Genomic DNA, 24247 nt, shown 5'->3' with positions numbered 1-24247 from the left:
ATGTGTCACCTCAGCTGCCACCGCAGTTGGGGGCGGAGGGGGAGGCGCAGGCAGCCCCACACCGCGCCGCCGCTGCCTCCTGCGCTCTCGGCTCGCTGGGGTCCCGGCGTGGGCCCGCTGCCCCCCGGCACCGAACGCAGGTACGGGTGATCCGTGGGGGTCTTTGGGGGTGTGGGGTTGGGCCGGGGGTCCATTGAAACCTTTGGGCTGTGCTGCAGCCCGGGCTGGGCCCCTCGGCTATTTTTAGGTGGGAATGAAGAGCGATAGCGGCAGCACCGCTCCAGGGGTGGCTTCCAGCAGCGCTCCGGGCTGGAGGCTGTGGGGAAATGGGGAAGGGGCTCCTGCCAGGCCCTCCGAGGGGGCAGTGGGACAGGACCCCCCCGCCCCTCCTTGGCAGCCCCAGTGTGGGGAATGGAGCCACACGGCTGTGGCCCAAGTGGGGCTCTGTGCTGCTCCCATCTTGGATGGCTGAGGTGCTGAGGGTGATCCCGACCCTTCTTTGTGCTCTGCTCTGTGCCGTGGATTCCCCACGGGTCCACCTTGGCTGTGGGCGTGGGGTGGGCTGAGGGCTCTCTGTCTGTGGGGCCGCACTGTAGGTCCACGCTCCGGGCTGGTGTGGGGTCAGTTCTGGTTCCCCATGGTCTCTGGGGCAGGCGGCAGACAGGGCACGTGGCGCCCGGGGCCATTGCCCAAGAAGGCAAGTGGCATTCCTCCACCGGGCTCCCGCACTCCTGCCCTTTACTGTACAAGGCGATAGGGCCCCAGGGCTGCGGTCTGCACGGTGCGTGAATGATCCCAACAGGTGAGGCTGGGTTCAGCCCCAAGCGGGGCCAGGCACGGTTGCGCCCGGTGCCACCGACGCCGCTGTGACGCTGCCACCGGGGCTGCACGTGGCCGTGCCCTCCGATGCTGTAAAACGACACGGCCCCTCCGTGGCCGCTCCTGCCCCGGTGCCAGCTGGGCTATGGGGTTCCTATAGGGTTCCTGTAGGGCCCCCGGTGGCGGCTGCTCCTCACTAACTCTCTCCTCTCTCTCCCCCTCACCCTCCGCTCTCAGTAAAGCTCCATCCCGGTTCCATCATGGCCATCTCCTCGCGCCTCGCGCTCTGGGAGCAGAAGGGAAGTGTTGGTCCTCGTGTCCCCATGTCCCCGTGCTGCACGTCCCCGCGCTTGCCTTGTCCCCAGGCCTTCCGAATGGGCATCACTTCTCAGCCTGAATTTACTGCTCTGAGCAATGTCTGTTGTTCGGTCTCCCTGCAGGGTTGCTGCACAGGGCTGGGGCAACACAGGGCTCTGCATGCTGCAAACAGCTCCATGCCCCGCAGTGCTGGAGCTGCCATGCCCTCAGCAGCACGTGGGGCTGTTCTTGCTGCTTGTCCTGCTGCTCTGCGCAGCCCCTCACCCGGTGCCAACCTGTTGCCCATGGCCTCGCTGCACGCTAAGTGATGCCCAAAAAACAAAGCTTGGCTCAGCTGTTGCACACAGCCGTGCTGCCAACATCCCTGCAGTGCTGCTGGGCTGCGCTGGGCTGTGCATTCCCATAATCCAACTTCTGCTTCTAACAGATCCGGGAGGAGGACCGGGGCCCGCCGCCATCCGCTCCCCCTCTACTCCTCTCCGTCATTCCTGGTGGGTTCATCAAGCAGCTCGTCCGTGAGACTGAGAAGGAGTCCAAGGAGGCGAGGCTGAAGAAGGCGGCCAAGGCCAGTGGGAAGGAGGAGGTGAGCAGCCATTGCACTGCACTGCAGGCGGCCAGGGCTGGCTGGGGCACTGCGTGTCCCACCTTGGCCTCGGGTCAGAGCATTCTCCTTCTCTTGGCAGCCTGTGGTGGAGGACAGTCCAGCCCAGAGCAGGGATTCCCCAGCTGCCAAAGGAACCGTGGTCAGTGTGGGGAAGTCCTTGCAGAACGGGCAGCAGGCAGGTGGGCAGGGGGGCAAGGGGACACCAACACACACAGCGCTGCCCCCCGGGACGGCTGCGCCTAGCTCCGATCCCAGCAAAGCTCCCACGGTGGCACAGAGCCCTCGGTCAGAGGGTCCTCAGGCAGTAAAGCCACAGAGCCCTGAGAAGAAAAAAGGAGGAGAGGAGAAGAGCCCCAAGGCTGCCTGCCCTGGGGGGAGCCCCCCATCTACAGCCCCAGCGATCAGTAAGGGCCCCCAGCACTGTAGCAAAGTGAAGGAGGGGGACGTGCCCAAGGGGAAGGGTCCAGAGGGCACCAAGAAGGAGAAGGGAGCAGCCCTGAGTGGCCAACAGTCCTCCAGCACAGCAAGCACCAAGAGGGAGCTGGGGCTGGGCAAGAAGGAGCTGGAGAAGATGAAGAAAGATGTTGGAGGTGGGAAGAAGGAGCCGAAGGAAATGAAAGAGCCTGCAAAAAGCACAAACAAGTCAGAGGGGGCCAAGAGGGAAGCAGGAGGCACTCGAGAAAAGCCTGAAGGTGCGGCAAAAGGAGTCGGGAAGGCAAAGGGAGAGCCTCGAGAAGGAAAAGAGGCACCGCAAAGAGGTGAAGAGGCACTGGCAGAGAGCAAAGCAGCACATGGGGAGAGTAAAGAGGAGACAGGAGAGAGCGCAGACCAGGAGCAGGTAATGCCTGCAGCTGTCGCCCTGTGCACAGTGCTGTCCTGGTGTCATGCAGCTCTCCTGCCCTTGTGGCTGTGGCTGCAGGCAGTCCTTGTGGCTGTGGTGCTCCAATCCAGCTCCCTGCAGTGCTGCTCTCTCCTCCTGCAGGCTCCCAAGGATGTGTGGTACGAAGCGGATAAAGTGTGGCTCGTGCAGCAGGATGGCTTCGTGCTTGGTAAGCCCTCAACTCACAGCACTGAGGGCCGGAGGGGCCTTTGGTGTGCCATGGCACGGCACTGTGTCAGTGGCTTATGGTTGCCATGTTGCAGCCACGCAGCTGAAACCTGATGTGGGGACACCAGAGCTGCCAGCGGGCAGAGTGCGGGTGCGCCGGGATGCAGATGGCAGCATCACTGAGGTGGATGAGGACAGCGTGCAGCGGGTGAGCCCACCTGGGGCTGGCTCTGGGTTACGGGGTGTACTTGGTGGGACACGGCCCAGGGTGGCTGTGGACGTGGTGCTGGCAGAAAGAGGGTGATGGCACTGTGCTCTGCCCCACGGCTGCTCCCTGACAGCACCCATTGCCTCCTACAGACCAACCCTCCCCACCTGGACCTGGCTGAGGACCTGGCCATGCTCCTCAACCTCAATGAGTGCAGTGCCCTGAACACACTGCAGCATCGCTACCACTCCCATCTCCCCTATACCTACGCTGGGCCCAGCCTGGTGGCCATCCGGCCCGGCCCTGATGCCGGCACCCATGCGGGGAAGGTAAGGGGTTGGGAGTGGGACCCTTCGTGGTACCCTGGGGTGAGGGGGTTCTGTGCTGGGAGGCGGACACCGAACCACCAAACCCACAGCGGGACATTGCGCAGGAGCTGGGAACTGCAGGCCGGCAGGTGGCACCGTGGGACCGCCGCAGTGGTCTGCGTGATGCTCGGGGCTGGGGATGCTATGCGTAATGCTCGGAGCTGGCGGTGCTGTTGGTTGATGCTTGGGATCAGGGATGCAGGAGGATGCTCGGGGCTGGGCGTGCTGCTGGGTGATGCTCAGGAATGGCGATGCTCGCAGGTGGGCGCTGCTCCCAACCAAGTAGTTTTCCCGATTTCTGGGAGAAAATCACTGTATTGCTGTACCTGCCATGGGGGTGTTGGTGCTGGGGCAGGAGCGGGCTGGGGAACAGTGCCTGAGGTGCACTAGCATTCTCAGGGGTTTTCTGCAGCATTCCCACACCGTGAAACATCTCCAGTCTCTTTCCACGAGAACCCCTCTGATCACTCTTTGGGACTCCCCCCCGGCCCACAGGTGTCCAAGGGGAGGCGGGACAGCACAGCACCACACATCTGCTCGGTGGCACAGAGAGCCTACAGGACCCTGCTGGCCCAGAGGCGGGACCAGGCCATCGTGCCCATGGGGCGCAGCGATGCAGGGAAGACCACGAGCTGCCAGTTGGCCCTGGAGCACCTGGTTGGCATGGCAGGCAGCGTGGACGGCCGAGTCTCAGGTATGGGTTGGGTCTCAGGTAAGAGTTGGGGCTCAGGTAGGCTGTTGAGCAATCAGCAGCGCGAAGGCAGGTCTGGGTTTGGAGCTGTTGCATGGAGAGCGGAGGTGAGGGCAGGAGTGAGGCTTCCCAATGTACTGCTCAGGGGTTGCCCATGTTGGTTTTGCAGTGGAGAAGATCCAGGCAATGTTCACAGTGCTGGGAGCCTTTGGGGCAGTGAGCACTGAGCAGAACAGCAGCTCCACACGCTTCTCCATGATCCTCTCTCTGGATTTCAGTGCCGCTGGGCGCATCACCGGTGCTCACCTCCAGGTACCCCAAGGGCACTGCTACCTACTGAGCTCAGGGTCCCTGGGACCAACGCCATCCAAGTCCCTGCAGGGAGATCCCAGTCCCTCCCCAGCTCCTGGTGGTATCTCCCCATCTGTGGGTGCTGCTGTCTACTCCCCGTGTGCCCACACCATGCCCTGTGTGCTGGGGAATGGGGGCTGCCACTGATGCCCATCTCTGCTCTCTGCAGACCATGCTGCTGGAGAGGGGCCGTGTCGCCCAGCAGCCCCCTGGGGAGAGCAACTTTAACGTCTTTCCTATGATGCTGGCAGGCCTGGATGTGGCACAGAGGTGAGCAGTGTGCTGCTGCGGGGCCACTGGGGGCTGTGCAGGACCTCCCAGATGCCTTCCTCATTGTGGAGCTCTGCATGGGGAAGTTGGGAAGTGGCGTGGTCTGCATGGCACAGAGCAGGGCTCAGATCTTGCCTTCCCAAACTCCTTGTAGGACCACGTTGCACTTGCACCATGTGGCTGAGAGCAACGCCTTTGGAATCAAGCCCTTCTCAAAGGTAAGGAGCACTGATGGAGCCCTGTGCCTCTCCAACCTGTGGCTGAGCCCTGATATTGCACCATGGCAGTGGCTCTGGGGCTGAGTGTTTCCTTTGGAGAGTGCAGAATGCAATTTTAGAGGCTAAAAGCACCGCATTTGATATCCGGCAGCAGCTCCCTATTAGTCTGAGCCCTTCACAAAGGTTAGGCAGATCGCCAGTGAGCCCAAGTGCTGGGATGAATCGCAGCAATTTGCAGTTACATCACCAGTGGGTGAATTCAGTATTCAATCTTCATTAAGGAGCTCCAGTGCCAGTCTGGAGCCGCACAAGTCGGCTGCTGCAGCGTTGAGGGCACGGCAAGGCCTCGAGCTCCACTGGTGCCACAGATTTGAGCTGAGTTGTGATATTCTGTGTCAGAAGAACCAGGCTCTCCATGCAGAGATGCTCCCGTTGTTCCATGTCTCTTTCTGTGTCCCCTCATCGTCCCCTCCTGCCTGCCCAGCTGCACATCCCCATCCTTTTGGGTGCCCCATATATCCCCCCTCTCTTCCTGCAGCCTGAGGAGAAGCAGAAGGCGAGCGCAGCGTTTGCAAAGCTGCAAGCAGCCATGGGTGTGCTGGGCATCACAGCAGAGGAGCAGGCGGCTGTGTGGAGAGTGCTGGCTGGCATCCACCACCTGGGAGCTGCGGGGGCCTGCCGAGGTAAGGGCTGTTCCCTCCTTCCTCCATAGCCACTGGCAGTGCAGTGGGCAGGGCTGGGTGCTGCTCTCTGGAGGTGAGCTGCCATGGGACCTCGTGGCACCAGTCATGGTGTCATCACTTGAGTGCCTCATACAGTGCTTGAGCTACACGAGAACGGTTCCAGATGAGAACTGTAGTTATGAAGGCTTTGTTAATACAAGCATACAGAGATTGCCATATCCCTTGTAAATTATGTTAAGCGGTGTGCTAACCCGTCTGGGAGAGAGCCCCATTGATTTACACCCTTCAATTTATGAGGGCTGCATAAGGCTGCTATAAACTCAGCACAGACATCCATAAACGTCTCCGCAACGTGTCATAACACATCTCGTGGTAATTTAAGCCATTAATCATCTATTAATTATTTTAAAAGGATAAATGCTGTCGTCACTTAGAGAGCATTCTCCTTCCCCTTCCCTCTGGCGCTCGTCTCCCCATTTCCCTTCTCCCCTTTTATATGGTAGAGTGTCACAAAGAAGCTTTTGGTAAAACCAAAGCCCTTCTGCTTTAAGAGCTTCCAGGACAGCAGGATTTGGAGATGTGTCTCCTTCCTGGTGCCGTGCCATCAGCTGGACCTGAATGCTTTGTTAGCATTTTCAATCCATTCTTGTAATTACCTGAGCTGATTTGCTCTGACTTACATTGGGACTGCCTGCATGTCACTCGGGAGTCAGGCGAGGGCTGCATTCACAAAGCCTTGGAGCACTTCTCGTGGTGTGAAGAGGAATGTGAAGTGTTGTGCTGGGGCTCCGGAGCTGTATATGGGATTAGCAATCAGAGCATGTCTCAGCAGCACTCGCTCCGCTATCGATTCCCCCATCGTGTGTCAACCAAAGGGGAGAAATGAAAGGAAATACGGATAAAAAATGGATCAAAGCCGGATGGAGCAAAAGTCTCGGCGGGGGCGATGACTCTTTTAATGTGGTTAAACCTGTCTCCTGATCGCCATCTCTTCCCTTCCCTCTCATGCCCTTTGAAGATCTGCGCTCAGCATCCTCTCACCGAGGGCAGCCCCTCCTCCGCACGGTGCATTCCGAGCCCCTTCCCTGCGCTTTGCTCCCTCTGCTGATTGCCGTCGTCTCGTCACAAAGCTTCTTGCCCAGGAATGAAGCAGGAGGGAACAGCACCATCTCCCTCTGGCTGGGAGCGGAAAATGCATTTGTGGCGAGAAAAACACCGAGAAGAAAAGGCTGAATTTCAAAGCCAAGGTGTCAGCAATTCCCCTTTGCTTTTGAAATGCGTCGAAGCGGCTTTTTTATGAGAAACAAGCCGACATCCAGAGGCCGGCAGGGCACCTTAGGTACCCATTCACCTAAAAGAGCTTTCGGTCCCCTTTGTGCGCCGCGGATCGCGGTGTGTTTTCATTTCTTCATTAGCTCTCTAACCGGGAAGGAGGGCTCGGGCACAGCCGGGGTCGGCGCTCAGCTCCCTCTCCAGTGCTGCTTTGGATGGAGCTGCAGTGCTGCAGGAGGAGGATGGCATTGCCAGGGTTCTGCTCTTCCTTGTGGTTTTGGTTTCCTTCAGGATGCAGATTAGAAACACAGGTGCAGGGTATCTGTGCAATGTGGGGTCTGCCTTGTGCAGCAGGACCCAGGGCTCTGCACAGTGCTCTGGATCCCCTGTCCTGGTGGCTGAGAGCAGAGCAGGGACGTCTGGTTTTGTTACACCAGCTCTGCTGCTTCGCCCTGCCGGGAAGGGAAGAGCTGCTCTGCTGCCTGGTGTCGTTCATCACAATGATCCCTGGAAAAGATTGCATTAGGGCTGGCCTCTGCATCCTGCCCATTTTTCTCTCTGTTAAAGCCTTCTGCTCTTCAGCACTCAGGTTTCCTGCTGCAGGGAGAAGCACCTGGGGAATGTTTTCAGGATTTTGTCCTTTTTTTCCTTCTCTTTCCTGCTCCAAGCAGGCTGTCTCTGTGCCCCCCGAGTTATGGCACTATCTGTTCAGTGCTCTGACATCTTTATTACAAACAGCTGGGGAAACGCAGCCAGAGTGGCAGATTTCTTTAATCATGCTATTACACAGCTCTCCCCTTTGTTATATATAGACTTCAACATGTCATACATCAGCCAGCCGGTCAGCAGAGAATAGACCGGAGGATTTAGAGCAGGACAAATAGATTACCCCATCCAGCCGGGAGGATCCTCCTCTCCCCCTCAGGTGGTAATCCCATCAGCACCCCACTGGGCTGCTTGCTGCCGTGTTTGCTGGTTGCAAGGCATTCAGCCCAGCTGCAATCTGCCCTAAACTGCCCAGCCCTCCCTGGCCAGAGCAGTGGGGAATCCACTGTGATGTGTTGGTCTGAGATGTTTCATTCCCAACCAAGAATTATGCCAAGTGATGACCCAAATGGGTCACATCGATCCAGGGAAGGGAGGAAAAGCTTTTCAGATTTGTTGGAGATGTTACAGAGGCAGGGAGTGAGGGAAGCACCCGACCACGTCCACCGTAATTGAAAATTAAAGCAGCAGCCTATAGAGAAGGGCATAAAGCTGAGCACCATGGCAATGAAAGGAATTGGAAAGCAGCTCTCTGCTGGCTTGCAGAGCACGTGGGGCTGCAACACCCGAGAGCATCGGCTGCAAAACCCCTCCAAGCTCAGCAGTGCTCTTCATGCTCCTACTGCAGAGCCGGTGCTGGGGGCTGCAGTGCTGTGCAGGATGCCCTTGATGGAATCCCTGCTGCAGGACTGCCACCTGCCTCCATCCCATGTGCTGTCTCTGTGTGTGTTTGATGCCCTGCCTCCCTTTGCAGTGGGCCGCAAGCAGTTCATGCACTTTGAGTGGGCGACGAATGCTGCTGAGGTGCTGGGCTGTGAGCTGGAGGAGCTCAGCACCGCCGTCTTCAAGCACCACCTGAAGCAGATCCTGGCACAGGCGGCTGCACGGGGCGGCGGGAGGCCCTCTGAAGAGGAGGGACCCTCAGGTACCCAGCACTCCCTTCTCCCTTTCCTCATGGAGTTCCTATTTCCACGTGGGATATTTCTATTTCCATGTGGGAATGCGATAGAGCCCTGATTACCACCTGGAAAAGAGACCTGGGCATGAAGGAGTGCAGGTGATGCCTCTGGAAGATCAGTGATGGGGCCCTCCCTAGAAATGGGGAGGGAAAGAAGAAAGAAATGCTATGGGGGCAGCAGGGTGGGCTTCTGCTGTGCCCCATAGCCTAACCTGGGGCACGTGCACAAAGCATGGGGCGCTGGAGGGGCTGCAGGCACACAGGTGGCTGTGCACAGGCAGGGAGCATTACTTTGCTCCTCTCTCTGCAGGGCAGAAGATGACAGGTGTGGAGTGTGTGGAGGGAATGGCTTCAGGTCTCTACGAAGAGCTTTTTGCTGCACTCGTCTCCATGATCAACAGGTATATGGGCAGCACTGCATCCTGCAGAGCTCAGTGATGGGTGAGATATCGCAGGCTGGAGCTGGGGTTAGCAGTGTGCAGGGAGCCCACAGGGAGCCATGCAGCTGCTGTATGGTCACAAGTGGGGATCAAAATGTTGCGAAGCATCCTCCTCTGCTCACCTCCGTCTGGAAAGCTGGGAGGGAGGGGCATCCCTTGTACTGAAATGACCCATTCAGTTAAACGGAATGCTTGACACGGGGCTGAGGATCGGACCCCAAACAATTCACTTTTCTCAATTCAGATGTGCAGCCCAATTCGTACAAGTCAGCATCCACATGAAACCCAGTGCTCAGAAACATTCTGTGTTGTTCCAGCAGGTCTATTTTTACCTGCGGCTGAATATTTTCATTTTAATTCCTAGCAACCGCATTCCAAAGTGAAATTGGTGATGGTACTCTAAGACCTTGCAGAAGATTCTCTTGAATAGCAGCACTAAATCATGCTGTACCCTACTCCTTTTAAAGCTAGCGTTGCTTTGCTTGACTTTATTCCCCACACCGACCCATCACCACCTATCAAAGCTTTGCAATGGTGGCTGGAGAGAAATGTCATGCTGCTGTGCAGTCCATGTGCCGGTAGCGATGGCGATGGCTCTAAACACACAGGGTGCCAGGAAGGGACGCAGGCAGGGGGAGGCTGGAAGCTAGCAGACGGTCGGTGTCACCCCACGCTGTGTGCCCGTCCCCAGGTCCTTCTCATCCCAGCACCTCTCCATTGCCTCCATTGCGGTGGTGGACACCCCTGGCTTCCACAACCCACGGCACCAGGGTGGGCAGCGGGCAGCCACGTTTGAGGAGCTGTGTCACAACTACGTGCATGAGCGGCTGCAGGGGCTCTTCTACGAGAGAACCTTTGTCTCGGAGATGGAGAGGTACAAAGAGGTGAGCGTGGGTGCATGGGGCCGCCTTGGGCACGTGCAGTGCCTGTGAGCTGCTGCGGTGAAAGGGACGGCGCTTCGGGGCTGTGATGGAGGAGTGCTGCAGGAACACAGGGTCTGCAGGCCCTTCCTCCTTCTGCCCCCAGCAGTGTTCCTTGTGGGCATTTGTGAGGCCATGGGGTGACCATTGGGTCACCATCATGGGAACATGGAGGGACATTTGAATGACCATGGAGGGGTTGTGGGGAGGAGGTGGTGTGGCCATGGAGCGCTCATGTCTTGACCTTGAGAAGATCACAGAGGGGAAATGGGTTGACTGTAAGGTGACCATAAGGGGATCACATTTGGAAACCATGAGGCAACCGTGAAGGGACCAAAGTGAGAACATTGAATGACCATAAAAGGATCGTGGTCATGGTGTGACCATGAGGTGATTGTGGAGATACCACAGGGTAAAACGGGGGGATGCAGTGAGTAATAGGCATCGAAGAAGTGAGTATGGGGCAGCCATTCTAGGGCCACGTGCTGACCACCTGATGAATGTGGGAAAACCATGTTGTGACCATGGGGTGACTACGAAGGAACCACGGTGTGAACAAGGAATCACGCGTGAAGGGATCACGGGGTGGACAACTGACTGGCAGTGAAGTCAGTATGAAGGGATTATTGGGTAACCATGAATGGACCACAGGGAGAATGTGAGGGGCCAAAGGCTGAACCATGCAGGGGCCATAGAGTAACCATGTGAGAACGTGGGTGACCACGACGTTGAGGATACTTGGCAATAAATTCAGAGCCTTCAGCAGTTAATTGCAAGCAGATATTCTGATTAGGGAAGGCTGTTTCTCCTAGTTGAACAGGACATCTGTTGCCCAAAAGCAGGCTCTCAGCATTCCTTTGGGGAGGTACCATGTACCCTGCTATGGTTGATAATAGTCACCACAAAAGTTAAAAATTCCTGGTTCTAATTCCTAATCAAAAACTTAATCAACGGCCATGTTTTCTGTAAATAAGTTCTTAACCAACCATAAGGCCTGGCCTACTTAACATATGATATACTTCCAAAGCCACGGATAGGGTCCTGGGAAGCCTGATGTGTTGGGGGGCAACCAACCCACGGCAGGGGGTTGGAACTGGTTGGGCTTTAAGATCTCCTCCAATGGAAGCCATTCTATGATTTGTGAGGCATCTCCTCCCAGCTGAGGTGCTCTGCACCCTTATGGTGGTGCAGTTGGGCTTTTCCTAAATTAGCTCAGGTGTTGAATAATGGAGAACAGAAAGGAAAATGATAAATTATCACAGAAATAAACTGCTGGAAAATCTACTGGCAAAAATGAACTTATTAAGCTTGCAGAAGTAACTTTAATACCTTCAGCTCTGGAAAAATGGTTGAATTCCCACGGCTTAATATTCACACAGCGCTTGTCTCCAGTAAGTATAGATGTGCCCTTCAGTAGTGATGAATATGCAGCTACCAGCCGAGCATGAAATGAAGGAGCTTGGTGGGATCACCATGCCTTGTGCCAGTGCTGCCCTGCCCCAAACACGGGGCTTTCTGCTGCCACCCCCTGAGCCCCAGAAACACCACAGGGTGCTGGAAACACGAGACCTGCTGGCCCCGCCAACCTGAAATAGAAAGGGAACGCGAATGGCGGCTCTGCCCGCCAGCTGCACGTTAATAATTGATTGTTTCCTCGGTGCTCTCTTGTTCGGTCCTGTTATTATCATATCCATCATTTATGCAGCTTGTCTGACACTCACCGAGTGCTGTGGAGCCCTTGGAGCGTGCTGCTCTGCGCCCACAGAAGTGTCCCTGGTGGCAGCTCCGCTCCATCGCCCTCCCCGTGTGCACACACCTGCGGTCAGAATCCTGACTGAAGTGAGCTTTTAAATAATGTTTTCCAGGAAAATGTTGAGGTGTCTTTTGATCTTCCAGAGCGCTCTCCACTGGTCACGCTGTCCATCGTTGACCTGAACCCCTCGCAGGTAACCAGGCCCTGTGGCCACTGGGGGAATTGGTCGCTCTGCCTGGAGCATCTTTCCTCTGCTCGGAGGGTTGCAGAGGCCGTGCTGCCTCGTTGTGTGCAGTGCATGTGGCATGAGTTACCAGGGGCACACAGCTGGGCAGAGGTTTCCTTTCTTCTCAGCTTAGAGCAAAGATGCTGGGAAGTGGGGCATGCTGGCTGCAGCTCCTGGCCACCCCCTGTCCCGTTCCTGGTGACCCAAGAGACACCTCCACTCTTTGACAGCCACAGGTGCTGCCCAGCAGCCTGGGGGCCGACCGCAGGGGGCTGCTGTGGATCCTGGATGAGGAGGTGCTGATCCCAGGCTCTGGAGATGGTGCTGCTTTTGACCGCCTCTGCTCTTACTTTGCCCCAAAAGGATCTGACCAGGATGGTGAGTTGGGCATCTCCCCACACTCCAGCTGCATTGCTTCTGGAATCACCATTTAACTATGACAATTAAGGAAACCCCCCAGAAAATTAACTATTTCACTTTCCTTCTTGGGCAATCCTCTTCTGCTAAGAAACGCGGAGCTGGGTTCTCTCCTATCAGTGAAAGCAGTGTGGGTTCCCCATGCACCATCACTGTACTGTGCCTGGAGAGCATGGTCTGAAATGCTCTGCTAGGTGCACGCCATCTCCTGGCCCTGCTGGCAGTGGTAGCCCCATGGGAACCTGATGGTGACCCCCTTGGGGTGCAGTTGACCCCCTCATGGCACTGTTGCTGTTGCAGGGGCCGGCTGTGTGCGCAAGTGTGAGCAGGCACTGCACTTTGAGATCCCACACCAGCTAGGCACCGACCCCGTGCGCTATGACCTGGCAGGCTGGGTGAGCAAGGCCAAGCTCAACCTGTCTGCAGAGAACGCCAGTCAGCTGCTGCAGCAATCTCAGCTGTGAGTATGGGGCATGTGCTTGTGGCTGCTCCATGGGAGAGGGATGAGATGGGGAAGGAAGCAAGGAAAAAGCCAGGAAAAAAGCTGCTTTTGGTCCAGCTTTGTTGGAATATTTAGAATTTAGTAAGGTAGGGGAGCAAAGCCAAGTGATTTGATGTATAGCCACCCAGCCCCAGCTGATGAGCAGCTAGATGTGCATGGTTTGATTATGGTGGATGCGCAACAGGGAGCTGGTGAATAATGCCATCCCATCCAAGCCATCCCATAATGCTCCCCATCAAAATTACCTGAAGCAGTAGAGCTGTGTCTAATCCTAACCCTAACCCAATGCAAAGAAATTCAGTGGAATGCAACACAATAAAATGCAGTGGAATTCAATGCAATCCAGTGATGTGAAATGAAATCAAATACAGTGCAACGTCATGTCATCCTAAGCCTAACTGTAACCCTGCTGCAGGGGAGGCAATGTGGGGAGAATGCTGGGTGCTGCTGTCCCACAGGTAGAAGGGCCCTGCAGTGTCCTTGGCTCTGCAGCATCGCAGTGCAGAGGCAGTGAGGCACCCATGTAGCAGCACTTCTCTTTCCCCTGCTGCATCCAGCAACCTTGTAAACTACTGGAGCTGAAACACAAACACGCTGGTACAGATGCCTCCGCACACGCCATGATTTTAACCTTCTGCTTAAACCCTGCCGGCTCATTTTGTTCTGGGCTTTGGTTCAGGGAAGTTCTAATAGCGACAAGCAGCGGGGTTCTCGATGCAGAGAGAAGCCAGGAGCTGTGGGGCAGCACTGCATGAGCACCAGTGCTGGATTTGGCACTGACCTCGGGCTGCAGGTTGCTGGCAGCAAAGTGCCCCCGTGCTGCTCCCGCTGCGTACCCAGCACCTCACTCTTTTCTCGCCCACAGGAATGCACTGCAGGAGCTGGCAATGCTGCGCCGCGGGGTGCCGCGGGTCTGCCGTGCTGTGGCGGGGCTGGAAGGGTGCTCACAGGCGGCCCTGCAGCGCAATGCCTGCATCAGGAAGGTCTTCGCCAGCAGCTTGGCAGCAGTCAGGAGGAGATCGGTGTGCGCCCAGCTCAAGCTGCAGGCGGTGAGTGCAGAGACAGGAGCAGGGCTGTGCGTGGCTCCTCCCGGCTGGGGATGCTGCGCTGCTGCTCAGGGAGAGCATCGCAAGGAAACAAGTCGCAAAGCAGATTACATGCACACCTTGCTGTGCTGCTGGTTAATCCTCTTAAGCATGCTGGCCCTCCGCGCTGGCTGTGCGCCAGCCTCCTGTTGCTCACGCTGTAATGGGGTGCTTGGGCTCCCAGCAGACCCAGCAGCCAGCTTCGTGCATGTTCTGGCTCCCCCCAGCCCAGTGGAATCATAGAACCACAGAATTTTTTGAGATAGAAGTGACCTTTAAAGGCCACCTGGCCCCTCTCCCCTACAAGGAACATCTACAACTCGACTAGGTGCTCAGAGCCCTGTTTCTGGAAACAGGAAACATTGAGTGATGCATTTGGGAACAGAAAACCTGGGGCTTTGGGAGAAAGTCTTGCTTGGTTACCTCCAGTCCCGCTGACCTCTTCTTTCCCCTAGGACGCTCTCACCAGCCTCCTGCGGCGCTCCCAGCTGCACTTTGTGCACTCCCTGGTTCCTGGGACAGCGGTGGAGAAGGCAGACCCGCCGCTGCTGGATGTGCCTGCCCTGCGAGCCCAGCTGGGGGGCAGCCAGCTCCTGGATGCCCTGCGCCTGCACCGCATTGGTATGCACTGCCCCCTGCAGCCCCTGCTCAGCCCTCCACGCTTTGCTCATGTCCTGCCTCTCTCTGGACCTGCTTCACCACATTGCCACTGCCTTTAGGGATTTTTGAGAGGTCTCTTCACTGCTGGTGGCTCAGCTTGAGCACAATGAGTGCAGTGCCCCGTGCTCCCTTTGCAGACCCATGCATGACTTTGTTCCTGCACCCTGTGGGGCCACAAAAGGCCCGAGCAGGGGGCTGGGGACATTTCCTGCATTGCACAGTGTGCCCCCTTATCCAACCACCTCGAGCGCACCTTTCGTTCCCTTCCTGCTGCTTCTGTTTTGCCATCATTTTGCTCAGCTCCCCCAGCCCCCCCACCTGCATCCCACTTTGCTGCATGCCCCAGCAGTCCCTGCACTGCTCCCTCCCTCCCTCCCCAGCAATACAAACCTCACTGCCAGCTCATGCATCCTGCCCAGAGGTGTCTGTTGTCCCCAGGGTACGCGGACCACCTGCTCCTGACCCACTTCCGACGGCGCTTCCAGGTGCTGGCTCCAGCTGTCATGAAGAAGTGCACATCTGCCTACGAGGTGCCGGATGAGAGCAAGGTATGTCCTGACTGAGAGCACCACCTTGGGCTCTGCCCGTGCCCATGCTCAGCACAGTCAGGGCTCTCTCTGCAATTAGGAGCTACTACCGGAGCTCTTCAAAGGAGCTCTTGGTCTTGCCCTGGGGCAGGGGGCAGCTCCTTCCGGGCTCAGCCGTTCAATACATTCAGCGCTCTTATTGTCATGGCTGCCCCTGGGGCTGTGGGGTCAATGCCTAAAGCTCTGCTGAGCCTCTCCCGGCAGCAGTGGGTGATGTGCTCTGCTCTCAGCCCCGGAGTTTCTCCCCCTTAAGGCTGTGTTTTTGCAAAGGCTGTAATCACTCCTAGCGTGGGCTGCATTTTCCAGGGTTATTGCACCATGGAGAGGACTTGGAGAAACCAGCCTGGAAATGCTTATTACTGCTTCTTTTTAATGCTTAAGAGTGAAGAGCTTTGGAAACCCTGCTAGGTTAGGGCTGGGGGTGTCCCAAAATATGTGAAGCTGAGGACAAAGCAGAATCACACCCCAGGGACCCAATGTAGCTCAAAGAGCATGAAGTTCCCAGGGCTGGGCATCACCTGGGCTGGCACCAAAGGAACGAAGGCCAGGATCTCCCAGTTGAACAGGTTTTATAATAAATCAGTAGCAAGGCTGGGGAGTCACCCACATGCCTGGAATGAGATGTGGGTAAGCCAGAGAGCTGAGGGGAGATCAATCAAAGATGGACATATGCTCTGTTGTGCAAACTGCCAGAGTGCATGCACGTTCAGTAAAGACCTCGGGATTTAATGAGACAAGTCTGACAGTCAGAAAAGGTCAACATTGTCATTAAAGAAGGCAGAGGGGACTCACAGCAGCGCATGAGCTGGGAGCTGCAATGCATTCCCTCCCTGCAGGCAATCGAGGAGCTCTTCCACGCGCTGGATCTGGAGAAGAAAAGTGTGGCCATAGGACGCAGCCAGGTACAAAGGCATCACCCTGGGTTACAGTGTGCCTCGTCCTGAAACCCAACCCAGCCACCTCCCACGTCCCATAGAAGCAATGGGGCTCAGGGAGCTTGGTCTCTTTGAGTAGGGGTGAAACCTGCCAGACTGGGCAGCAGTTGTTCCAGCAACAGAATTTGAATTTAAAGTTGATAATCTCAAAGGAAAATTAATTTCATATGCATGCTTGCCTTCAGCTCTCAGAGTCTATAAAGAAAGAATTCATGAAATGGTTCTGTGGAGTGAAATAACTTTCTTTTATCCCGCGCAGTGCAGTTTGCAATTATCTCTTCTATGAAACCCTTGTACTTAATCAATAGTGCGATAGCAGCTGCAGTCACATCTTGTTATATGGCACTTGGTTTTGCCATCACTTTGAGTATTGATTTTGCACTAGCTTCTAAAACTCGCTGGCTTGTGAAGTTAATACAGACCTTAATGAGACAATCAAGTAGGTGGAGGAGCAATCATAACATTATCTCAAGAAAGCGATCTTCCCTGGGATTGTTCTTTCATTCAGTTTGGCTTCTTTGAAATGCAACTCTTGGGGTGTACCTGTGGGTTCAGGAGTGTCATTCATTATTACTGAAGCTGCATTATGCAGACTGTGCATGTGGTTTGGAAGTGACTGGGGCAGCTCTGGGCTCAGAGCCAGGGTTGTTCTGCTCCCGGGGTGCACATCGCTCTCTCCTTGCATAGGTGTTCCTGAAGGCAGGTGTTCTCACCAGGCTGGAGAAGCAGCGTGACAAGCTGATAGCTCAGAAACTGATCCTCCTCCAGGCAGCCTGTAAGGGTTTCCTCAGCCGTCAGAAGTTCAAGAGGCTGAAGGTACCCATCCCATGGGTCGGGATGCCCTGAGTCCACCAAGATATGTGCTTGGGCTGCTGCACAGGGTCAGGGCTGCTGTGATACCTGCAGGTACAACGCCTTGCTGTCCGCTGCATCCAGAAGAACGTGGTGGTCTTCCAGGCGGTCCGGCACTGGCCCTGGTGGCAGCTGCTGAGCCGTGTGCGGCCCTTGCTCAGCATTAACCTGGCAGAGGAACAACTGCGAGTAAAAGAGGTAAATTCCATGGGATGGGATGGGATGGGATGGGATGGGATGGGATGGGATGGGATGGGATGGGATGGGATGGGATGGGATGAGTTGGGACAGGATGGGCTGGGACATGATGAGATGGGATGCTTTGGGAGCTCTGCCTTGTCCTCCCTGAGAGGTTGTTGGTGCTAGACCTGCTGAGCTGAGCCTCTTGGGATGATGGGTGAGCTGAGCACCCAAACAGCCTTGTTGCAGGGAATTTTTCTCTGTGCTGTTGCCAGAGCTGTGCTTCCATCCAGGCCAGAACTGATGATGTGAGCCTCCCACGGGTATTTACTGGCCTGGGAATGTCACATTTCACCCAACCCCTTGGAGCTGGAACTAGGTGATCTTTAAGGTCCCTTCCAACCTAATCCGTTCTTTGATTTGTCACGCTATGAGACCTCTGTTAAATTGTTAGTGCGTATTCCCCAACATCCCATTCGTGTTTTTGCCTTAGGGATGTCCTAACAAGATGTTTCCAGGCTGGCTCAGATAAAACAAACACTGCCCAATCTCCATTCCGTCATTCCTTTTGAGACTGCCTCTGTACGTATGAGGATGTGCTCTGTACATAGACCAAAGCTGACATTCCCTCCAATGGAATTCATGTCAGGAGCTGGAGTCCCAGCAATTTGCAGTGAGCAGCCTTCAAAGCTGTCTGCTAGATTTTCTTAATAAGGCAGCTGTGTCTCTCCCACTTATTTTTAAAAGAAAACAAGACCATCATAAGCAAACTGAGGATGCCAGAGCTCTCACTGTGTGTTTTCCTGCAATCTTACCTAGAAGGAGCTGGCGGCACTCAGAAAGAAGCTGGAGAGATCGGAGCAGTCGTGCAGTGAGCTCAGGCAGAACACCGAGAAGCTGGAGAGCAAGGTAGGGCCTGAAAGAGCCCTCTGCTCACTCATGTCAAAGTTATGCCCTATCAGGATAAGCGTGGCCACAGAGGAAAGGTGTTGGATGCTGTGCACTGGTGGCCTTTGGGACTGATGTCACCACACTGACAGGGTGACCGTGTGGATGCTGTCCCTTCTGCTGGCAAAAGGCGATTATTAGAACAGGAAATGGCACATAGTTGTTTCATGTTCCCACTATGCTCTCCAAGCAGCTGTCTTGGTGACTTCTGCAAGCACCTTGAGTGGCTTTGTTTAATGGGACCAATGCTAATAATGAGGGAAAGAGCATGGCAGGATCATCCCGCTCACTGCTGCGGCTCAGCCTTGATCCGCTTTGGATTTGCTCATTTCTCTGACCTTAGGTGCAACACTCTGCTTAGCTGTGCCAGTACCCTCACCGAGCACCCTCTTCTTCAGGGGGAAGTGACTGCTGATTATTTTGCTGTAGCTCTGCACTTTAGAAATGCAATTGTGCTCCTGAGGCTGGGGACCGCCACGAGAGGCTAATGCTTTATGACAGACCTAGAAAACACCAGCTCCCCAGGGGAAGTAAGCCTATTGTGCTTACTTACCCAAATTAAAGTTGCTGGACCTCTGGAGAGCTTTTATAGCATGTCTGCGGATTGAAGTGCCTTAAAATTCTGCTGGATGCAGGAACAGGAGTATTTGAAGCCTGCGTGCTGCCTGTTGGCCTGGCTAAAGCTGCCCCTCGTAAGGATAGTCCTGCAGAACTGGATTTACAGGGCAGGCTGTGTTTGCATTTGTAGAAAGTGCAATTAATCTAACAGATTAATAACACTCTTTTATTCATGTGCTTTTTTTGCTTCAAAGGAAATTTCACCCCTAATCAGCTAGAAAAGTGCAGGAATCTGGTGAGCCCTGCAGGCAGTGCAATGCAGGCAGTGCAGTGCAAACAGCACTTCGCTGCAGGGAGACATGTGAGCACATGCAGGGCAGTGTACATGCTCCCTACCAAAGGGCAGGCAGCAGCCAGCTGGGAGACAATGGGTCTGTGTGTGCTCACATGCCTGGCAGTGCCCAGCCTGACACTGCATTGCCCCCAGATCATCGACCTGACGATGGAGCTGTCAGATGAGAGGCACAGAGGTGACGTTGCCTGCCAGGTGCTGGATGGGGAGAGGGCAGAGAGGCTGCGGGGCACTCGGGAGCTGCAGGAGCTGCAGGTAGGAGAGCCCGGACAGAGTCTCACTGTGCCTGAGTGCCCCAGCAGTAGGGTCATCTGTTCCCTCCTTCCCTTTCTTCCCCAGAGCAAGCACGACGAAGTGCAGAAGAAACTAGAGTCAGTGCAGAAGCAGCTGGAGGAGGCCCAGCAGTTGGTTCAGCTGCGTGAGATGAAGATAAGTGGCTCTGAAGGAGGTAGGGCAGCCCTTTGGACACAGTGCATGCTTCAGGTGTCCAACCAATGGGTCCCCTGTGCAACCCTGCTCCCTTGGCCCCTGGCCACCCCTCTGCATTCTTAGCATGCTGTCATTCTGCACTGCTTGCTCAGTGGTGGCTGGAAGCTCTTTCTCTTGCATGTTGAAGGCCAGGTTGGATGTGATCATGGGCAACCTGATCTAGTGCCTGATTTAGCGGTTGGCAACCCTGCTCATGGCAGTGGCGTTGGAGCTTGATGATCTTTGAAAGTCCTTTCCAACACGATCTGTTCTATGGTTCTACATATCTTGTTTGTGGGTTGGATGGGAAGACAGCAGGCTTTCTGCCCCAGGGGGCTGCTGGTGCTCACCCAGCGCTCCCAGCAGCTCAGCACGTGCTTAAAGCGATGGGGAAGCTGAGGAGTGATGGGACGTGTGCATGCTTTGCCTAGGGCAGGAGCCATGTACAGCCTTGGGTGTACAAAGCAGAGCTGTGCTCCGTGCCCCATGGGAGCCACGATACCCAGCTCTGGCCCATTTGCAGAGGACGCATGGCAGGTGCGGTTCGACTGCGCGCAGACGGAGATCGCCTTCCTCCAGAAGAGGCTGGCACAGCTGGAGGAGCGGCTGAGCGCCGAGCTCAGCACCAGAACAGGGCTTGAGCAAAAGGCAAGAACTGGGGAGGGGGCTGCTGGATCCGGGGCTCTGGAAGCCATTCCCAAGCTTGCACTCCCAAAACTGATGGTCCTTGCCCAGCAATGGTGCTGGTGGAGCTTTCTGGGGCTCCATCAGAAAAGCAGATGCTTGCTGCTGGGGAAATTGTCTGATTTTTGCTGGCTTGAGAATAAGTACCCCAAAGTTTCTTTTAGCTCAAAAAGTCCCTTTTGCAGATCAAGTTCAGCTTTGGCCAGGTGTGAGTGTGAGCACAGGGTGGAAAGCTGAGAGGGGTGTGGAGTGGCTCAACGATGGGCCTGGGAGACTGAGAGGGGTGCTGGCATAATCTGCCATGCTAAGAGCTGGTCATGTAAAGATATAGCTGTTCCCAAGCCTTGGACAGGAGACACAAAGCTGTTGTGCTTCTTGGAGAGTGCTGGGTACCAGGTCACTTCTCATAAGCATAAAGAAAAGAGATGGGTGTTATTCATGCTACATTAAAAAGTAATAAGAGAAACAAACCAGGCTTAAGAGCTTGAGTAAAGCAAAACATCCCATTTGCTTTCAGGCAGCTCATTTGGAATTACAGGCTTCATTAGTGCAAGATTTTGCTTATTTAAAGTCATTCCTTAACGACTCCGTTCCCCAGAGGGCGAGAGCTCTATGTGCTGCCATGCCCTGCATGATGCAAAACTTTGGGAAAGCAAATCCTCTGTGCAGAGCAGCATTGCTCTTGGAGGGGTTGCTCTGGGACGGTGGGGGTCTGGCTGGTGGCAGTGCCAGCCCCATGCCATTCCCCATCTTGTCCCACAGCTGGGTGAGGTGCAGGTGGCGTGCCAGGCGGCACGGGCAACAGCCCAGCAGCTACGGCGGCGGTGCAGACGGCTGACCTGTGAGCTGGAGGATGCACGGGTACTCGCTGAGAGCCAGCAGAGCCGCAGCCATGAGCTGGAGAAGCGACAGAAGAAGTAAGGCCAGGAGTGGGCCAGGGGTACTGGGGAGGGAAGTGCAGGGTTGAAGATGCTCAGCTTTCCTCACTGTGCCACATCCCTTGCTTGCTCTGTTGGGTGAGATGCCCTTCCCTCTGGGATCAGCCCTGGTGCATTGAAGCCACCGCATTGGTGGTGAAGCCACCTTTGGTGCTGGAAGGGTGGGTACTGCCATCTCCTTGGGCTGCTGGACCTGTTCTGGGGTGGTTTGGGCCAGGGGTGGCTGCTGCAGCAGATCTCAGCTCTTGGCCATTTCTGCCTGCAGCCAGCGTGCCAAGAAGTTTGGGATTCACACAGTGACAACAGCACTTTGCAGAGCACAGGCATCTTGTCATCACAAAAGTGCTTGGCAGGACCAGGCTGAGATGCAGCCCTGTGTCTCTTTTGTCCAGCCATGCTGGCAGCAGCACCATGCATTTTCCTCCAGGTTTGACCTGCAGCTGGCCCAGGCCCTGGGAGAGTCTGCCTTTGAGAGGAGTCTTCGTGAGAAGGTGGTCCAGGAGAATTCCTCCCTGCAGTGGGAGATGGGCAAACTGCAGCAGAACCTGGAGGTGAGAGGGAAGTGCTTCGCTCCTCAGCTTTGCATCCTGCGAACAGTGCACAGAGCAAAGCCATTGTCTGTGTAATCACAGAGTCAATCCGATGCAAAGCCAGCATAGTGATTCTGATTGATTACGTTTGGCACCATTCTAGGGGGTGCCTGATGTATTCCCATAGCATGACCCTCTGTCAGAACGAGATCACATTTTGCAAGTTAAGCCCCATCCCTTTGGTTGGCTGGTGTTCTGACTTGTGGTCTTCTTCACGCCTCCACCCTCAATCCTCCCCCTGCAAGAAACTTCCAGGCTGTGCCCCCAGAGCAGGACTGTAGTGATGTTGGGGCCAGAATCCATGCTGGGAAATACAAACACAACTCTGTTCAAAATCACGTGTGATGGGGGACACTGCACCGTGTTTCACAGCTTCCCCTGTGCCCATGCTTTCATGGGGTGGAGCACAATGATGCTGTGGTTTGGCAGGTGTCAGAGCGTGGCAGCAGCGTGGTGGGCTGGGGGCTGCCAGAGCACTCTGGATGAGGTAACTGTGGTCCAGAGCAACAGAGGGGAAGGATTGCTCCGAAAGATGGGCTGGTGTTGGCCATAGAACTGCACAGCTTCCTGGTGCTGTGGTTGGAAGCAGCCCATGCTTTGGGCGCAGTGTGCTGACCTTACTCTGTCCCCTCCCGAGCAGCAGCAGCAGGCGGAGGGGGCCAGCCTGGCACAGAAGGTTTCACAGCTGGCTGGCCGTGTGCAGGAGCTCAGTGCTCCCGGTGCCCTGGACTCCTGCTCCGTGCCTGTGCTCAAGCAGCAGCTCTGGGATCTGGAGGCCAGCAGCGCTGAGCAGCGCAAGGAGCTGGAGCGGCAGACAGCCAACGTGGATCACCTGGAGCAGGTAGGGCAGCCCTGTGCGCGGGGGGATCCTGCAGTGCGAGGTGTGAGTGAGGGTGCATTTGCCTTCGGGTCTTTCAGTTGCACCAGAGGCTGGAGCTGGAGATTGAGCGGATGAAGCAGATCCACCAAAAGGAGCTCGAGGACAAGGATGAGGAGCTGGAGGATGCACGGCAGTCCTGCCAGAGGAGGGTAGGTCAGGCTGGGGGATGAGGGGATGAGGCAGCAGCCCAGGGCATAGTAGTTGAATTTTGCTTTTGCTGTTTCAGGAAGGTGGGGGAGGGGGAGTGGGAGGCAGATGGGAAGAACTCTGCTCCCGTGAGCATGTCAGTGCCATACTGCTTTGGCCGCTCGTGCTGACAGCATGTCATTCATCCTTCTCTCCCTCACTCTGCATGTCCTGTGCTCTTACTGTGTTCTTATTACAGCTCCGGCAGCTGGAGATGCAGCTAGAGCAGGAGCACGAGGAGAAGCAGACAGCTTTGCGCGAGAAGCAGGACCTGGAGGGGCTCGTGGGCACGCTGTGTGAGCAGGTGAGCATGGGGCAGGGCTGGCTGCTCCACTCAACCAGCTCCAAATGCTGCACATGCAGACAGGATGATGGAGCACATGTGAACAGGGTGATGACGCGGCCAACTCCCCCGGCGCAGTCATTGATTCTTTGTACAGCATCACTGGGAAGGTCCATCCATAGAGGGAGGTATCTGCTTGTTTCACAAGAGACAAACAGAACACGACTAACTCTGCAGCAGCTCCATCTGTCCAGAAAAACAGTTTATCAATTGCAATTTGTGGAGGAATTCTGTCCCAGACACATTTGCTGAACAAATCCTTTTTCACTCTCTAACGTGTCTGTGGCAGTGATGGAAGCACATGTAATGGGGAAAGCACACCCAGCTGCTCTGTGTTCAATTAGAAGGCAAGGAATGGAGGCAGCTCCACTGAACAGCATTTAGCAGCTTGGTCATCGCTGCAGCTCTCATGCCCCAGTTCCTGCAGTGACAGTGAAGGGACACGTAGCACCAGGGGTAGGACAGGGTCAGCTCAGTGCCTGGCTTTGTGCTGATGCCTCCTTCCTGACCAAATCCACCGTCTGCTAGGGCAGACGTTGAGCCACGCAGGAAACAGTGCTGAACAGCGTCCAAGATAAGGTCTGTAGGGATGGTGGGGATAACAGCAAGTCGGCTCTGCTGTAGGGTTGTTATGAATACCGCCTGACATACAGTGGGCAGCATGCTTCAGAACAGTTTATAAAAAAAGGGGAAAAAAGCCAACTCAGAAAACTAATTAAGGCAATGGAGATGCCAGCGATTGTGGGATTCAGCAAATACCAGCCTGCTTGGAAGGAGGTTACGAGGTCAAACCTGCACTATTAATTTTAGCCGGGGAACAGAAAATAAGAGAGCGGGGCTGAAACAAGAGATGCTGAGGAAAAGAGATGGAATGGAAAATGCTCCCAGTCTTCAATTAGCCTGAAACCACATCCTGGCTGCGTGGTGCTTTCCTCATTCTTTCATATGCGTAACCATGGTTGCTTTCTGTTGGAAGGAGCACAGAGGGTGGTTTTTTTTTGGAGGTGCTTCCTCCTTCCCTTCCTTAAATGGCTGCAGACAATGCTGAGCAGTGTTGGGCACAGTGCAGTGGTGATCTGCTGCTGGAGGTCCTCGTGCATCAGCCTCAGTCCCACAGCTGCGGGGCTGATGGAGGTTCCCAAAGCCTTGTGTCAGTGATGTGTTAATAGC

General features: G+C 55.5%; 1 protein-coding gene across 1 annotated transcript in view; it reads left to right on the top strand.

The window, feature by feature from the left end:
- MYO18B (myosin XVIIIB) overlaps positions 1-24247 on the top strand; it is a 45361-nt gene continuing 21114 nt past the window's right edge. Inside the window, 34 exon segments of the mRNA XM_048964242.1 lie at positions 1-27; positions 29-140; positions 1057-1118; positions 1565-1720; positions 1821-2579; positions 2724-2790; positions 2885-2997; positions 3150-3326; positions 3861-4059; positions 4226-4368; positions 4577-4677; positions 4832-4895; positions 5434-5578; positions 8370-8540; positions 8884-8974; positions 9705-9897; positions 11799-11879; positions 12143-12290; positions 12630-12789; positions 13697-13880; positions 14372-14537; positions 15015-15124; positions 16000-16065; positions 16786-16914; positions 17005-17148; positions 17950-18039; positions 19124-19243; positions 19328-19436; positions 19980-20104; positions 20903-21057; positions 21506-21629; positions 22309-22509; positions 22587-22697; positions 22934-23038. Coding sequence (XP_048820199.1) covers positions 1-27; positions 29-140; positions 1057-1118; positions 1565-1720; positions 1821-2579; positions 2724-2790; positions 2885-2997; positions 3150-3326; positions 3861-4059; positions 4226-4368; positions 4577-4677; positions 4832-4895; positions 5434-5578; positions 8370-8540; positions 8884-8974; positions 9705-9897; positions 11799-11879; positions 12143-12290; positions 12630-12789; positions 13697-13880; positions 14372-14537; positions 15015-15124; positions 16000-16065; positions 16786-16914; positions 17005-17148; positions 17950-18039; positions 19124-19243; positions 19328-19436; positions 19980-20104; positions 20903-21057; positions 21506-21629; positions 22309-22509; positions 22587-22697; positions 22934-23038 — 4908 coding nt within the window.

Source organism: Lagopus muta, chromosome 17 (assembly GCF_023343835.1).
Source record: "Lagopus muta isolate bLagMut1 chromosome 17, bLagMut1 primary, whole genome shotgun sequence".
NCBI classification, from domain to species: Eukaryota; Metazoa; Chordata; class Aves; order Galliformes; family Phasianidae; genus Lagopus; species Lagopus muta.
The sequence above is the reverse complement of the archived record's forward strand: the minus strand, read 5'-3'. Positions and strand labels throughout refer to the sequence as shown.